The following is a 17,817-nucleotide window of genomic DNA, read 5'->3' on the forward strand; positions in this document are numbered from 1 at the left end:
CAGGAAGGTTATTGGAAACAGCATGTGTTTACCCCAGGCAAATCACATTCCACCAGGCTTTCAGCACAATCAACTATGATATCCTTATAGACAAATTAGTGAGACCTGTACAGTGGGTGAAAACTAGACTGAACTGTCAGGCTCAGATGGGTTACGGTTAGTTGTTTCAAGTCCAACTGGCGGCCTGATACTAGTTGTACCTTTCTGACTAGCAATATTCTATGTCTCTGTGAATGATGTGGGCAAAGGCATGGAATGCACCCTCAGCAAGCCTGTGAATGATGCCAGCTTAGAGAACGGTAGATACGCTGAAAGGCAGGGCTGCTGCTTGCAGGGCCCCTGACAGGCAGGAGGATGGGCTGGCAGGAACCTCGTGAAGTTGAACAAAGGCGAGTGCGGAGTCCTGCGTCTGGGATGGAATAACTCCATGCGCCAGGACAGGCTGGCCCAAAAGCAGCGGTGCAGAAAAAGTCCTGGTGGATGAGAAGGTGAGCATGTTTCAGCAGCATGCCGTCGTGATGAAGAATTCCAGCGGCAGACTGGGCTGTGCTACCTCAAGTGCAGCCGGCAGGTTAAAGAAGGTGATTCTTCCCAATATCTTCAGCAGTTGTGAGACTGTGTCCAGTTTGGTGCTCACGGATCCCGGAACGACGTTGACATACCGGAGCCGCCCGTCATGAGGGTGGCCAAATGCTGGGCCAGGGGCCCAGAAGGGCTGTGAAATCTCCATCCCTAGCGACGTTCGGAGCTCAGCCGCTCGTGGCCCTGAGCAGCCTGACCTCGTCGGCTCTGCTCTGCGGGGCTCGCTCGCACGGGCGTCCTCCGACCGCGCCTGCCGGCCTCCCTTGCCCCCTGCGCGGGGCCAGCCGGGCTCCGTCAAGCTTCGGCCGCTTGCGAGCACGCCCTGAGTCGCAGAGGGCAGGAGACCGGGAGGCAGCACGGCCGGGGGTGGGCGCCGGACCCCCGCCGCGGCCGGGACCCGCCCGCTCTCTCGAGAAGCGCCGGCGGGTGGGTGGGGCGGTGCGGGCGGCCGCCGACCGGGCGGGTGTGGGTGTGCGCGGCGCCTTTAAAGGGCGGGGCGCGGGGCGGGGCGCGGGGCGGCGGTGTGCGCGGGGGAGCCGCCCGGAGCATGCGCCGCGCGGGGCGGCGGAGCGCGGCGCGGCGGGCGGTTGGCGGCGCCGCACTTCCCCGGCAGCCGCGGTGGCGGCGGCGGCCAGCGAGCCCGGCCCCGACGCTGCCGCCGCGCGGGGCCGTGGTGGCGGTCGCGGAGCCCCGAGCGCCCGCCGCTCCGCCCGCTGGGGAGCGGAGCCGCCCCGCCTTCTCCCCCCACCCTCCGCCCCGCCCGGTCTGCGCCCGAGGGGAGAGGCGGCGAGCGGCGAGCCGCGGCGGCGGCGGCGGCCATGGGCAACGAGGCGAGCCTGGAAGGAGGCGAAGGGCTGGGCGCCTTCCCCGAAGGGGCGGCGGCGGCAGGCGGGGATGGCGCCGGCCCCGCGGCCCCCTTGGAGCGCCTGGTCCCGGCCGGGGTGGAGGCGGACCTGAGCCAGCTGAGCGAGGAGGAGAGGAGGCAGATCGCCGCTGTCATGTCAAGGGCGCAGGGGCTGCCCAGAGGGAACCTCGCCGGCGCGGAGCCGCCTCCCATGCAAAGGCATGCACGGAAAATCTCCCTTCTCCCGCTCCTCCCTTCCTCCCCACCGCCCCCCCCCGCCCCCCCCCCCCCTTCTCCGTCTTTCTCGCGGTGGGGCGGGGGGCGAGTCGCAATACGAGCCGGGCCCGCCGCATCGGGAGCAGGCGTTGCGTTTTGCTGGCTGAGGGAGGGAAGGGGGCGGCTGCACGAGTGCGGGCACTGGGACGGGAGCCTGCACTCTCCAGCTTTTCCCACTCCGGTGGTTTCTAATAATAACGGCGGTCCTCGGTTCCAGTGGGCTGCGCCCGCTCCCCTTCCCTCCCCTCGCACCGCTCCGGAGCACGGGTAGTTTGTGTGTCTAGGGAGGGGAGAGATTTGCAGGCGACGTTTCTGTGTGTGTGTGTGTGTGTGTGTGTGTGTGCGCTTTACGGGGCTGGAGTGCCCCACGGCTCAGATACTGGTAGCCAGGGAAGCTCTCCCCAGGGCTGGTGGGCTCTGTAAGCTTCTCCTTCTGCAGGAAGAGATTTTTGTAGGAGCTTTCAAAGCTTGTGGGCATGATGTATTTGCTAGGCATCGCTCTGCCAGTTCTTAAGCTCTGCAACTATCGTTTGGCTTCATTAGGTAGTCGTGGATTGAGGAGGTCTGCTTCGGTCTATTTTTTCCCCCTTATTTTTGTTCTTTTTTTTTTCTTCTTTTTTTTTTTCCTTTTTTTTGTCGAAAGGGGACAGAAAGGCGACATAATAGATTAAACCGATTGCCACGGGAGTCAGTGTTCTGGATAGTGATGGCTTTACCTCGTAGTGCCTCTGCGAAGGCCAGGGTAGTCTCCTTCCCCTTTCTTCCCCTGCCCCGTAGTAAATTCGCTGCCCAACAGCGCAACAAGCCCGTTCCCCCGCCCCGGCCCGGCGCTCTCCGCGGCGGTGGCGGTGCCGACCGTCCCCGCTCGCCGACCGTCCCCGCTCAACGCCCGCCGTTCGCCGCCCGTGCCCCTGTCCGCGGTGCTGAACCCGCCGCCGGCTGCCCCGGCCCCTCATGCGGGGCCGGCGTCTCTGTTGCTCTCCGTCTCCGTGGCCGGGTGTGCTGTTTGTCTTGAGGGAGGATGCTGAAAGGAAGGAACCTCCTCGGCTGACTGTTGAACAGGGTTCTTGTGTGTTGACCTCACCCTAGATAAACGCATATTGAGTTTATATAATGTCAGGTTTATATAAGTGAATTCTAGGAGAAGAGAACCAAGGAGGGTGGGACCAAATTCATCCTTGGGCAAACTACTGGAGTCATTGGGATTATACCTGAGATGACGGTCTCCATTTTTTAAAACTGGAAATCACATCTTCCTATTTTATGTCTGGCATAATTATTAAACAGGTATTAACACTGTATGTAAAATATAATTTTCCATTCGGTTCAGGGCTCAACCCAGCTTCTATAGATGCTAATGAAAAAAAAAAATCATATTGGTTAGTTCTGTGAAACTAAACTCAAAATTCACTCTTCTATAACAGTCTATGAGCAAAGACTTTAAAAGTTTATTGTTTCATGCTGATGTTCCAGTAAAAAGTAAGGTAAATGTCCTTGGAAGGTTTTAGAATAGGCTAAGCTCATTGCGATGTGAATATTTCTGTATTTATAAATGGCTGCTTTCCTACAAACATATTTATGACATCAGAAACTACTTTGATCTTGTTAGCGTACCATACTTTCACTCTCCATTTAAAGTAAAGTCTCTCTATATTTGTGAATTACGGCCTTTTAACTTTTAGTCAAAGTTGACATTTTAACATTCAGTTCAATAACCTATCAACTAGCTTCTCTTGTGGGAATGTAGCAGTTCCCATCATAGCATCTTTGTGCCTGTCACACTGTAATGAGGTTACTACTTGTCGCTGCTCCTGTTTTGGGGTTTTACTTGCTCATCTTGCACACCTCTCTTTGCTGTTGGAATCTACCAACAATGGGAATAATTATTAAGAATCTGATCCAAACCCTTGGAATAAGACTCTACTGAGGACTAAGGATCAGCCTTTTCCACACTTTAACTTAAGTAAAGAACTAGCCTGCTGAGGCTCAGATTCCTTATCCTCAAGCTTTTTTTTTAGTTGGTGTGGCCAAAGAAATCAGATGTGGAAAATACCTCTTAATGATGCTCTACAACTGTAGTTCCCAACAGCTTTTTTTTCTAGCGCGGTTATGCCAATCCAAATGTTAAGTGACTGAAATAGTGATCAAAACAGGAATTCTGGCTTCCAGTTTATATAGCCTAGCATTATGACAGTGTCCCTATGCATTGTCTGTTAGATTTTTTTCATGTTGTTAACTGGATTTTTCCCCTGTGATTTCCATTATAACATTAGCTGTTATCTAGTCTTACCTGAGAGTCTAATAATTATTTCCTATTCTAAATGCTTTCATTCCCCTTCTAAAGCAACCCAAGTCTTGAAGTATACAAATTCCTCATGATTGATGATATCCTGAAGTAACAATTTTTGCAACTAAAGACTTCTTAATAGTAAGTGATGTATCTGGCAGGAAATATAGCTGCATGTTTACCACCATAAAATACATGCTGTAGCTTTTAGGACTTCTGTAGGCTTTGAGCTTTTAAGTCTTCAAAAATGCAATAGCTAAATAAATGCAATAAATATTTATTATGTGTTTTAATATAAGCATTTAGATCTAGAGCACCTAAAGCAGACTGCCTAAATCAAATGTACCTTTTTGGTTTTTTTTCTTTGAACATTTTATTCTCTAGGTTTCAGAGTTTGGGATGCTTAGCACCTATGGAAATCATTCTATCCTATTTCAATTACCTGTCTTCAGAAAAATCATGGTTAGGGGATTTAGCTGAAACATACACAGTCACTTTGTAAGCAAGTACCAGTTGTTCTAGCCTCATTGAATGACTTCTTAACTGTGTCAGTGTCCACTTGCTGAAGAATTGTTCCACATCATCTGAAAGGATTAGATGTCCAAACTGAATATATGAGCCATCTAATGCAGCTGGTTAGCGGTTTGGTTTTTTTTTGTTTTGTTTTGGATTTTTTTTGTGGGCAGGGGGGGTTCAGTTCATTAAGTTGTTCTCAGTAGACATTAACAGAAAAAAAAATGCTTCATTTTGAGAGGAAATGCTAAGAAGTCTTACTGAGTGTCACACTTACAAAGTATGTTTATGGTGTATTTTCCAGAATAAATATGTATTTTTGTTAATGCCATCACTCTATTGACTTAAAAAAAAGTTAGCCACTAGGGCTGTGCATAAGTTTATATGTATCTTTTCTGTAGATATGAAAAGATCTAACTATCTTGGTGTTGTGTAGTTATTGCACTTCTCTTTAAAACTATTTATACTGATGAATGGGAAAAAGACATGCCTTTTTAAATAGGTTTTTATAGTTATGACATTCAAGGAGGAGACCAATAGTCTTTTTGTTAAATCTCCTCTTGACTCCAAAGTAAGCTTTGATTTGGCTGTAATATTCAGGTAAATGAATAAAGATGAGCTCTGTGAATCAAGACCAAAATGAGGAGAAACAGCAGCAAAAGAAAAGAATTAAGTGAGGGTGGACTAAATGATTTTGCTTGTTGAGTTTGGATTGAAGACTTTAAAACAATAGTGGGTTTTTCATGATTTAGAAGGCTTAAAAATAAGAAAATTCTTGTCAAATAAAGCCAAGATTATTTTTTTTGAGGCTTTCTGATTCTCCAGATTAATTAGAATTGTTCAATGTCAGTCTGTAGTTGTAAACTTCCCAGTATTATGGCCAATAATTTTACAAGAATGGGGAAGAGTAAATGGAGTTATGGAAGGCTGGAAATAGTTTGTCCTTAACAAGCATTTCATGTGGCAATTTTTAAATTACAAAAAAAAAATCAGATACAAGATTGTGAGAAAATCCCACATTGTGAGATTTATGAGGACAGAAATTGCTATTAGTTAGCTTTGTCCTTTTATATTGCCGTTGCTAGGCATATAATGAAAACTCTAAATATTAATCAGAAGTAATAATAAACCTGTGGTAACTTTAACAGTGTAAAATATATTTTTCAGTGTGTCTACTATATATAATTCTGCAGAATTCTGATAAAACTCTTAAACAGAATTATGCAGGTTTTTATTTATTTATTTTTTAGTTAAAGAATACAGTTAAATGTAATAAGTGACTGTTGATTTTGCTTATGAATACCCAAGAAGAAATGTCATGTGGGGAAAAACAAGATCACAGTTAACTGGATCTGCCAAAGTGAAAACTGAAAATTTCGTATTTGCAACACTGTTGTGGCACTGAAGAGAACACTGTATCTTCCAGCAAAAGCACAGTGATAGCACTGAATAGAATATTTTACTACATCCTTTAGCAATAGCATTGAATACAATATTATTTCCTCCAGCTGCAGCCAAGTATAGCAACAAGTAGAATACTATGCCACGTCTGAAGACATGATCATGATTTTGGTTCCTACATGCTTAGTTTTTATTTTCTCCTATATGAAAACACAGAAAAATATTATTGTTAGAGAACTGGGAAAAATCCTTACGTAATGAGAGGTTTTATTTTTATTTCTGGGCAATGTGAATTGTTGGGGTGATGCTGAGAGGAAGCTCTACAGTAGTTCTATTTAAAAAAAAGAAAGCTTCAGGACTAATTCTGTGAACTGGTGTCTGTTTTATCTAATTGAAAATTCTTCTGATTTGTGAGTGGATGGGTGGCAAAATAAATACTTTAAAAAGAAGCATATACTCCTTAATGTGCTTGGATTTTAGGAGTTTAAATCCTTGCTGCATAGTGAATTGTAGAAATATCCAAACTTTGTACAGGTAGCCAAAAGACAAGTACCTAAACATTTTGTGTTGTGTAATGTTTTTCTTGTACGGCTATGCTTTGATCTGCTAATTTTCTGACATCTCTTGTTTCTTTTAGTCTTCTCTGTCTCCTTATGTTTGTATCCCAAGGGATAGAGTGGAGAGTTAGTCATTTGGATTTAGGTAAAATAGGAAGTGGTACCTTTCAGTTCTTCAGATTTCTGAAAATTATTTGGTTAAATATTGTTGTCTTATTAGATTATTTTCTGAATAATAAATCCGTCTATGAGTGAATACTTGTATAAGCCTTTATAGAACAATAATTTTTATTTAAATACTTTTTTTGTGCACCTTATGTTATAAGCCTTGGTCTTGCAAACACTTAAGCACCTGAGAAACTTCACAGTGTTACCAGAGCACTTCCAGGGCCACAGATATATCTTGTTTTATCTTATTTTTCTAGTACTCTGCATTATTTTAATTTTATTACATTTTCTGTCTGCAGACATCCTGAGCTTGATACAAGCCACCATCTCAGGCAACCAGGTAAGCCTCCAGATCCAGGACCACCAAGTTTAAGTAAAAGCAGAACGGTAGATGTGCTGAAGACAGAACAACGGGCACCTGGACGGAGCCCTTCTTCTATTAGTCTAAGGGAATCAAAGTCCAGGACTGATTTTAAAGAAGATCAGAAGCCAAGTATGATGCCCAGTTTTCTCTCAGAAGCCAATCCATTGAGTGCAGTCACTTCAGTTGTGAACAAATTCAATCCTTTTGATTTGATATCAGATTCAGATGCAGCCAATGAAGAAGCCGGTAGGAAACAAAAAGTTACCCCAAAAGAGCAAGGGAAACCTGAGGAGCAGAGGGGCCTTGCAAAACATCCAGCTCAGCAGTCTCCAAAGCCAGCTGTTCAACAACAAGGACCCGTCAGACCTACCCCCCAGCAAACTGAGTCTTCCAAACCAGTGCCTCAGCAGCAGCCTGGGGAACCAAAGCAAGTTCAGAAACCAGGCCCTGGTCACCCAGCAGACTCTAAGCTAGAACAAGCGAAACAACCATCCCAGCCACGAGGACCACAAAAATCTCAGCCCCAACAGTTGGAACCAACAAAGCCTGTTCAACAGCAAACTTCTGCAAAACCTTCATCGGGCCCAACAAAACCATCACCACAGCAAACGGACAATGCTAGAATGTCATCCCAAGCACCACCTCCCACAAAAACGGCATTGCAGCAGCCAGGACCTGTAAAACAACCATCTCAACAGCCGGCACGGCAAGGAGGTCCTGTAAAGCCATCTTCCCAGCAAGCAGGGCCTCCAAAACAGCCTTCTCAGCAACCTGGACCTGAAAAGCCATCTGCTCAGCAAACAGGATCTGCAAAACCACCATCGCAGCCTGGATCTGGGAAGCCACCTCTGCAGCAAACAGGGCTTGTAAAACAAGTGCCACCACAGGCAGGGCCTACAAAACCATCTTCTCAGACTGCAGGGGCCACAAAGCCCCCGCCACAACAACCAGGACTTACAAAACCACCAGGCCAGCAACCGGGGCCTGAAAAACCCTCGCAGCAAAAGCAAGCCAGTGTAACCCAACCCACTGAGTCTGCCCCAAAGAAAACCTTCTGTCCTCTTTGCACAACCACTGAACTGCTGCTGCATGCTCCAGAAAAGGCCAACTACAACACGTGCACACAGTGTCATACTGTAGTCTGCAGCCTGTGTGGATTCAATCCTAATCCTCATATAACAGAGGTGAGTAGTTTTTAAACTGATGTTCGCTACTAGAGCAGAAAATTAAGTTTACCTTCGTTATGCTGAAACATGGGATGTGTTACAATGTGTCATCATGATCACTTGAGGCCTTAAGAAGTTCAGTGAAAAAAATCATGCTATTTGGGAAAACTGCTTACAAGTAAAAGGGGGTAAAGTTGAGGAAAAAAGAAGGTAATGGTTCTCCGTTTGTACAGTGTTTAGAAGTATGTTCTCATCTCCTCATAGAAAAAGAGGAGGAACCCCACCGTGACTTTTTTGCCATTTTGCTTGACTTCAAGCACTCACTGGCTACCTTTATAGTCTGACCACAATACTCATGTGCTATTATGTTTATAAATAAAATTTGTTGCTATAAGAACCAACTAAGCAAAAAAACCCATAAAAATGACTCTTCGTATCTCCAGTGGGTGTTTTGGAAAAGGGTATGGGGTGGATTTGCTTTGTAACTGTTTGAGTGTTCATTAGCTGAAAGCCTGAGTCATGAGTTTTAACTTAGTGATACTCAGGTTATTTCATTCTTGTGTGATGCTAAGAATGAGATCTCTATGGACTATTTCTAACCTTGATCACCATTCTTGCTGTAATTATATAACATAGAAATGGCATAGAAAGTAATATTAGGACTTCAAATGAACTTATTTTAACCTGATGTTTGCGGTAGCTTGATTTACGTGCTTATACATATCCGTTACTTGCTCTGCGTGGGAATAAGGCTTCATATGAATGTCTGATCTCTTCTTATTGCTAATTTTAAATTTGCAATGAAGTTTGGGTTTGTTTTCAGTACCTGGCGCCAAAGCCTAACTAGGGATAAATAGCCAGAAAGAGTATTTGGGAAGCTTATTTTTGTCTTGTTTTGGTATTAGTTTAGCTGATCAGAGATATTGATAAGAAGTACAGACTGCTACTGTATTTTGAACCTGACAAACAATATCACTATGTTTAAAATTGCATCAAAGAATCGCTGAGGCTGAAAGGGTCCTCTGGAGGTCATGTAGTCCAACCCTCTGCTCAAAGCAGGGTCACCTAAAGCAGGTTGCTTATAGCTGGTTTTGAATATCTCTAAGGATGGAGACTTCGGAGCCTCTCTGGGCAACCTGTTTGCTCAGTATCACAATGATTTAAGAACATTGCTAGCAGTTAGGTTGCTTTCTAGTGTGCATGTTTGTTAGTGGGTACCTGGTAACAAATAGCAGGCTCTTTGCATCCAGCAAGTATATTATTTATTGATTTGTTTTTAAAATTGCAAATTTAAACCTGGAAGACTAATCACAATAACCATTGCTAGCACGTTGCTTTGTTTAGGAGTGTACTCTCTTGTTTGAGTTTAGGGAAACTCAGGATTGAGATAGTTGGCAGTAATGCTTGGACTGGAAAAGAAGTGACTTGAACAGCCATGTGCACAAATTTCAGAGCATCTGCAACTAACCAGGTGCTCAAAGGTTATATAGGATCAAAGCCTATATGAGGAAAGGTCATCAAGCATGTTGTTCTGGACAGTTTGGGGTAAAAAAAGATATATTTATATATAATGGACAAGAAATGTGATACATTGATGGCAAAGTCAAAGAGGAGCTTTTGTAAGAAAACATTACCTTCAAGTTCTGACAGAATGTTTTTAGACCAAAATTTCTTACATTTATTTGTGGGTGCTACTTTGTTTATTTCTGTAGTGTATTCCTGGAGTTCCAAGTTTTTCTTCCTTTAAAAACTTCAGATTTCACCTGGAATTGGTCAACAACTTTGGTATGTTCAAATTAAATGGATTGAGAGAGAGAGAGTTTATATAAGAAGATCTCCAAGTATTTGGAAATTCTGTGAATAACTACTAGTTTTTGAAGCGGGTACCCTGTAAGTGTGAAATTCAGGCCTTTAAGACAATAAATACAGCTGTATTTAAGACTAACTGATTGCATACATATGTAAAAGCAGATTTGAATTTCATATTACACATTGAAATAAACACAGGATATGCATTTATTTCATGATGAAATCATTTCAGTAATGAAGGTATTGGACGTCTAATTTATTCAGCTATTAGTTCCAATCTCCTGACACCCACTCAGACTCTTCTCATTTGCTCAGCTTTGCACCACCAGCTGTCTTGGTGAAACTTCATTGTGGGTGTCCTGCTCCAATCTGCAGTGAAGTGCAACGAAAATCACATCTGACTTTATTACTGAACAGTTGGAGCAAAGTAATAGAACCTGCTCTGGCACATATAAAAATTTGACTTACTTCAGCTGCAGAGGTTCCCATTTGAGTTATTCTCAAACTTTACTTCTAGTTTCCCTTTAGATTATTAACAAAATTTTCTGATTCCTCCTTTATGATAGTTTACACATTTCTTCCTGTCTAGCATGAAAACCATGGTTTGTGTCTTAGCTGTCAGTCTTCTTGATTATAGTGCAAGTTTTTTCTTTGGGCTTCTCTTATTTTAAGTTCTCCTGAAGTGTTATTGTCCAAAAGTCTTTGTCTCTTACCCATGCACTTACAGGCTATATCTTCACCTCTTACTGTTACACTTCGACTTCTCCTGCTGTTCTTTTTGCCAAGTTTCATGATTCTGTAATCCTGTGTTGTGCCTTTCCCATGCCCTTTATAGTCATTGTGCTTATTGCTTATGTTAAAACACATTACTGATCGGAAAGCAGTAATTTCAAATTGGATGTGGGGAGAGTGAAAGGCATTTATTTAGAAAAGAATTTATGTTAGTTTTGTCCTCTAACATTTTCCCCTGTACAGCTGCTTGAACTATCTTCTTAAGGTATTCTTACAAGTTTCTTACAGGATAGTTCAGTCTTCATAACTAACAGAGTGAATTACTTTTCCAATATAGATCTTTCTAAATTTCTGTATTTCTAGCTGATTCTGGAAAGAATATAGCAGGCTTTACAAACTGGCTCAGGAAGTAGATTGCGTGCATTGTAAAACCATTATAAAAAGTGCTGATTTTTTGAATTTTTATTCATTCTTTTCATTTAAACCTCTATTTAAAATGCAGTAGTACATGTACCCTGTCTGTTTTAACTCACTAGAGAGAACTGTGTAACTAAGAGCAGAAAGTAATACCTGTATTGCCATAAGGTCAGACCCCTTGAACTATTTCTCTGAACCATCTGACATTGCGGTCCCCTTGGGGAAAAGGGATACTTGGTATCTTGGTTTTGTACAGCAGTCTAGAGAGATAACACACCATACATAACGTGTTCAGTAACATATGTCTCTCTAATCTGTCTAGGTATTCACACTCCACTCATCACCATGGCACATGACTGCCTAGCAACAGTTGCATAAAGTAATGGGAAAAATTATATAAACAGGTTTGATGACTGTTACTCTATTCCATTTTCCTTTCACATACATCAGAACCTTGTAGCAGGTGTGTATGTATTTATTATGTGGTAATTTATTTTTCTCTTTTTTTTTTTAGAAAAAAATATTTTGTCAAAACCACTCCTGTGAGCCATTAGCAACAGAAACCAGCACTTCCCCCAAAAAAGATTCAGCCTTCTAGAACATGTGAATAGGAGTAGGCTTTCTGAAAATGAACAAAGACATCTGAGGGACTATGCATTTTGTTAAACACTTGCGTATAGTTTTTGATAAACCTAGGCAAAAAGCATGAACTACTGTAGTTCAGTCAAAATAGTCAGTGCGTATACTTGATAGCTGGAGTAAATTTTCATCCCCTGTGAACTAGTTATTGGAAGTTACATACAACACGGACTGAGCAAGGGTTTAAAGTATAATATAACATTTGTTATGATGGGCATCTGTAAAGTTGATGATCAAGTGGAGTGTTAAAACTGTTAATATTGGAAAATTGGCTGTGTGTGACCTCTGCTCCATGAGCCCATCCTTGATGAGTATGTGTGCAGATGTGAATGCCTTTTAGGTAGTTTTTGGGAAGGATAATTTTTCATGGATTTTATCTACATCAGTCTGTATTTCATCCACTCTTTCAGTACGCTTTTAAGAGACCACTTAAAATTAGTCTTGGAGCCAGGTATAATTTTTTACTTGGATACTTGCTGAAAATTGCACATTCAGATAATACGAAGCTGTGTATATTGAGGCAGGATTTGTTTACTTGCCAAAAGCTCTTCTGGATGGAGGTAAAATGAGTTCTAAAAATTATTTTATTGGTTCTGACTGTTTTTTGAAACATGTCTGTGTCAAAATTGACTTAATCCTAGTGGAAGAAAAGAGGAGGGGGAAAAAAAAAAAGGGTCATGTCTCCCAAAGTGGAGTGTAGGATTTCAGATCAAGTAGAACATTTTACTGTATTTACACCTTTCTTTTTCAATTCAACAGGAGAAAGAATTTTTATTAATCCAAATTGAAAATATTTTCTTGGTTTTTGTTGGTGTTTTTTTTTTTTTTTAATTTGGGGTGGGGGGGATGGTGTCTTTTTTCTTTTTTTCTTCTTTTGTAAGAGCTGGGAATTTTCCATATCAGTTGCTGTAGATACTACAACCTTGGTTTTTTTGCTCTTTCATTCTGCTTCCATTTTTATGTACAATTATATCACAACCTTTGGTGATTTGAGAGTGTCATGATTTGGTTCAAATCTTCATAATGATTTTTAGTGTTTGTATTTGTTTTTATTGATGTCCTGCATCTCCAAGTATCCTAAACGGTAACAAATACTTGGGCATGAAGTATTTTCAGTAACTAAAGAGAATTTAAACAGTCAGAAATGCGTTAATTTTCTTCAGTTATTATTATTATTATTAGCTTGTATAGGGAGAAGAATATATAATAATTTAAAATACTATTCATATAAGGAAGATGACTATAATTCTTGTGGTGAATCCAGATAAGTTTTGCTTATACTTACAATAAAATTAATAGAAATGACTCTGTTAAGTCTTTGTTGATTACATGACAGTAAAGGAAGCTATTGATAGAATTGAAATATTCCCTGTGGTTTACAGTCTAGACCCTGCTGTGGTGTTGTAGCAGCACGTAAGAACCAGAATGCAACGTGGACGGGAAATGACATATAAACAAAAATAGAACTACCATCACTGTGGATAGTGACATGCCACAAAGTCTAAGCTTTTTAATAGTAGGAAAAATAGCTTTGAAACTGTATGCCCTATGTAAGCTTAGACTTGGCGGGATATTCAGAGTTAGTTAAGTAGTGCAAAACAAAGTAGAAAAAAATTAAGGACTTGAATCTGACCATCAGCTTTTATAATCATAAGTAGTAAAAAAAGGGTTAAAAAAAACCCTAACAAAACTCAAAGCTTTTTTTAACTTTCTGAAAATTTTAATTTAGATGTCAACTCTTAACTATGCCAAAGTAAATCTAGAGGTGTTCTGTAAAAGAGGATAGAGTTTAGTCTGGGTTCAAACTGATCAGAGAGCAGATTCAAACAAGCCTTGTTTAGTTGTATTTTAAAAATGATCAAAGTTTGAAATATTTCTGTGTGAAATATTTGTTTTGGTCCAAAGAGAACTTGGGGTGTTCCAGTATTAGTAATACTTCAATTTATATGGAAATTGAGAATATTCACCATTTTTGTGATGAAATGAAGTTAGTATAGTTCCTTTAGTTTGCCCCTAGCTAGAAGTGCCACATAGACATTTGGGAAAATTGTAAAGATCCTCAGATAGAAGGGCTATAGAACTACAGAATATTGTTTCTTTCTGTGGAATATTCTTAAACACACTCCCACACCATTTCTCTCTCAGAGGATGGCTATGTGCCTACATTTCTGCTTACATTTAGGATTAGATGTATTAATAGTATTGATGCCCTATGGATTTTTCTTCTCTTTTTTTTTTCTCCCTTTTATGAAAGGGGCAGAACATAGAAAGAAGCAAACACCTATGCATGGCAAATAGTTTCTCAATATTTTAATTGGGCAATATTCTACAATATGTTGGAGTGTTTTCTCATTAGCCCAGAAAACTGTCCTGTCCAGTTTTTAACACAAGTAAATAATAAATTAATCTGCATAGCTAAAGATGTCAACTGCAGTGAGCCATCTGCGCCAGTATTGCTGTTGCTCAGCAACTGTAATTTACTACTATGTTAGGCCATGTGATGTGGAGATGCTGTTTGCTGGGTAATCACTGGGCAGGAAGCATGGCCAAGCCCTGCTCTGACCAGACAGCATAATCTGTTTTCAAATCCCAGCGACAGTCACTCGGATGCGCTCTGTGCAGCACAGATGAACTCTGTTAACCTTTTCTTTGCCGCTGCCTTGATTTGCAGTTACATTTTTTGTTAATCATTCACGTGTTTCTAGTATATTAAATCTCAATGCAGGTAATGAAAGCAATCAGCATTTGTTGAAGTGATGCATGATGCAGTGCACTGAGCTGTGTTTAAAAGTCTTTTTCCTTGTCCTGTGCATGAGGCAGCTTAAGAACATGCTTGGCTGTAAAAACTAACTTTTAGATATTCTGCAATACTGCTGTTCAAAAAAAAATAAAAAATCAAAAGATTATGGTCACTGTTTTGCTTTATGATTCTAATTATATAAGCTGTAAAATAATAGTTCCCCAACGACACATAATTCATATGCAAACTATAGCTTTTTATATTAGTAATTTAAGCGGAGTAGTGGAGTATGTTTTAAGATTGTGATAACCGCATAACACAGTTCATCTGGTCATGTTTTTTAGTAGTTTTAAAATAGCTAAGTAACATTTAAAAATAGTTTTTTAAAGCAGCTATTTAAAAAGTTTGCTCAAATACTGGTTTAGCACAAAGCTACAGTGCTTGTAACCATTGCTGTGGTTTGTGGAAAAAATACCTGGGGACCATGCTGCTGACTAGAACCTAGCATCATTTTTGTAAGTATCTTGAGTCAGTGTTCCCTGATAAACTCCCTAGTTGCCTTTTACATCTGATACCTGAAAGGAAGGTAAATATTTATTTTATAGCGATGATCTGTTTGCCTCAAATGAGGATCAGTTGCATACTGTGTACAATAGTTAAACATTTGTTTCAGTGTAATTACTTCGAATAGCTGAGATTTTATTCATGGAAGGGTGGTGTATAAGGAAAACTTTGTCTCTAGTATTGCCCAGGCTTGTTTAGAAGACCTTTTCAGCTGTATGTCAACATACTAATTCAGTTTGTTCAGTGATATTTGTTCTTTTTTGTTCATAACAGGATTTTCTGATCTAGTTTCTTGTCCCTTACAGTATTCTACCACCCTACATGAAGCTGCATAAAATCATGGGCTCAAGTGCTTTATTTTTTGTGTTTTTCTCATTATCTTGGCAGAAATGTCTGCTAAGAGTGAAATCTGGATTCCTCACTCCTCTCTGAAATTGTCAGGAACCAAATAAGCTGATGTATTTTCAGACTAGAAACTGATTTTGTCAATAAAGCTTTGGGGCAGTGCTGAGCAATGTCAGGGAAGTCCATTTACATATCTGTGGCAATGTAAAGGCTCTATAAATCTTTACATTTGTGTGCTGTGATGTAAAGGGATGTTAATATTTTATGCATACCTTAAAGTTTCTTTTTATAGCACCAAATGACTAGTCTAAATGAGAATGAGACCCATTACCTGAGAATGCGGCTCTGTTCTGCAAAAGGTCTGTTAAAATGGCTTCTGAGAGCTACATTCATATTGTGTGCCAGTAATTTTTATAAGAAATATGTTCAATCTGCAAGACAAAATTTCTTTCTCATGTACATCTGGAATCTTAGAATCAAGCTGGATTCTCTTCTTCCCCTACATCATCTGCAGGAATAGAAATTGAGCATGCCAGTCGATGCACTCCCTCTCTGACAGTTTTCCTATTGCTTTTGATGGGTTTGTGTAGTTGGAACAAATCTGAACACTTTTGCAGAAAGGAATAGGCTCCGGACTGCCTTCAGTTGTGTTGGCTTTGTTTGGGATAAGGAGAACTGAAGTGTAGCTCATATTTGTTATTGGAGCCAACTGTTACATTATGAATGCATAAAGAAAGGTGAGCTATGGAACATGGTGCTATAATTTTCTTCAATGTAATTCTCCATGGATGTTGTTACTTAAACACTGTGAATGAATTCATTTGGTGCTTCCAACTAGTAGAGTCTTTACGAAGCTTTTTTAAGATGTTATGATTGATGAATACATAAAATATATTTTAATTACTTGTTTGTTGGTATGAGGGCATATAGTTTCTACATCAGTGAGTTAAAAAGCAAGGTAGCACTTTCTGTGTTCAGTAGTTGAAATCTGAACAAAAATACTGCATGAAATCTGTGAAATTTACAGTCCTCATCATAGCACTTAATGGCATGGGTCTCAAGATGAAGAAAAATCACTTACGGATTTCTTCTAGAAAGACAACCCAGGCTCCACCCCTGTCTACCAGTATAAAAATAGACAGCCTGGCATCCTCAGCATCAAAGAAGGATCTCCTTTACAAGTAGACAGGAACTGCAAAAGCTCACATGTTGCCCTGGAAACTTTTGCCTTTAATTCTAGGTAGAGATATGAGTAATATGGAGAAAGAAACAAGAAAGTCACAGACCTGCTGTCCAGGAAGATCTTTAAGGATAGACAAACATTAGTATTTTAGGTATTTACATCAGCAGTAAGTTTTACTTCATCTGTAATAATGTGTAAGAGCATCTGTATTTAACAGAAGCCTGCTCCTGTTAAAGTTTATGGAAAATCTCTGTAATTGCAGTAGAAAAATAGTGTTTCATGCAAAACTGCATCATGTTATGCACTTAATTTTGAACTCCTGTAGTTCCAATCACAGAACTACAATTGGTGCAGTTTTGTATTTGTTTGAAGATGATGTGTGTAAGCTATAATGACTTGAGGGTTTTGGCACTTGATTCCTCCCACTAAAATGCATGGGAGGAATTTTATGTCTAAACCAGAAAGATTTTAAACAATAATACGGTGAAGTAAAACTTCATACATTTTCCATTTTGAAGTTCAGCTGTAGGAGTAGCAAACTAATTTTTAGTTTTAAAGGCTTCAGTTTAATACTGAGAGTGCACGTGTGTGTATATATGTATATAGTTATTTTTTTTTAAGATAAGGAAAAAATAGCAGTTGAGAGTTAAGGTTTTGTCTTCTGCACAAGATTGTGTTGAAAAACATATAGAATTAACTTTTGTTTGGACTTCAGTTGGGTAGTAGAGTCAGACTGGACCTGCTGCATCTTGAAGACAAGCCTAAATACTTATAAATGCAATTGGAATCTGGACACCTTAAACATAAGAATTATTCAGACTGTTTATTCTGTAGCCCCTGCCCAACCCTATATAGTGACTTAAAATTAGATTTCCTGGAAGTTAAGTGAGAGCAGGTAGGCACTTTAGAGTACAGCACTTTCATTTAAAAAAAAATTAAAAAAGAAAAGAAAAGAAAGAGGCAAGTGGAGGTGTGAAAAAGAAGCAGCAGTAGTGAATTGCTATGAAAAGTGCATGGTCCAAATCTCTGTGAAAGTTCTGTGGTTAGTGGGAAAAGACAATCCTCTCTTAGGGCCATTAAAGAGCTCCTCACAGGATCCTATCTTTCTCCACCATAGAAGAGAGTCCACTTCCCTAATATAAGAAATCTTTAGTCACTTTGCCGATGCCAGACAGCTGTGACAGCTGAGGTGGATGTTCAGAGTATGTGGCTTAAGTCTGGCCTTTGATT

General features: G+C 40.7%; 1 protein-coding gene across 1 annotated transcript in view; it reads left to right on the forward strand.

Annotated features, from left to right (window-relative positions):
• Positions 1–1,400: 1,400 nt before the first annotated feature.
• PCLO (piccolo presynaptic cytomatrix protein) overlaps positions 1,401–17,817 on the forward strand; it is a 364,101-nt gene continuing 347,684 nt past the window's right edge. Inside the window, exons 1-2 of the mRNA XM_075026698.1 lie at positions 1,401–1,645; positions 6,928–8,176. Coding sequence (XP_074882799.1) covers positions 1,401–1,645; positions 6,928–8,176 — 1,494 coding nt within the window. The remainder of the gene's footprint in view (positions 1,646–6,927; positions 8,177–17,817) is intronic.

The sequence above is a fragment of the Buteo buteo genome, chromosome 4 (genome assembly GCF_964188355.1).
Source record: "Buteo buteo chromosome 4, bButBut1.hap1.1, whole genome shotgun sequence".
In the NCBI taxonomy this organism is placed as follows: Eukaryota; Metazoa; Chordata; class Aves; order Accipitriformes; family Accipitridae; genus Buteo; species Buteo buteo.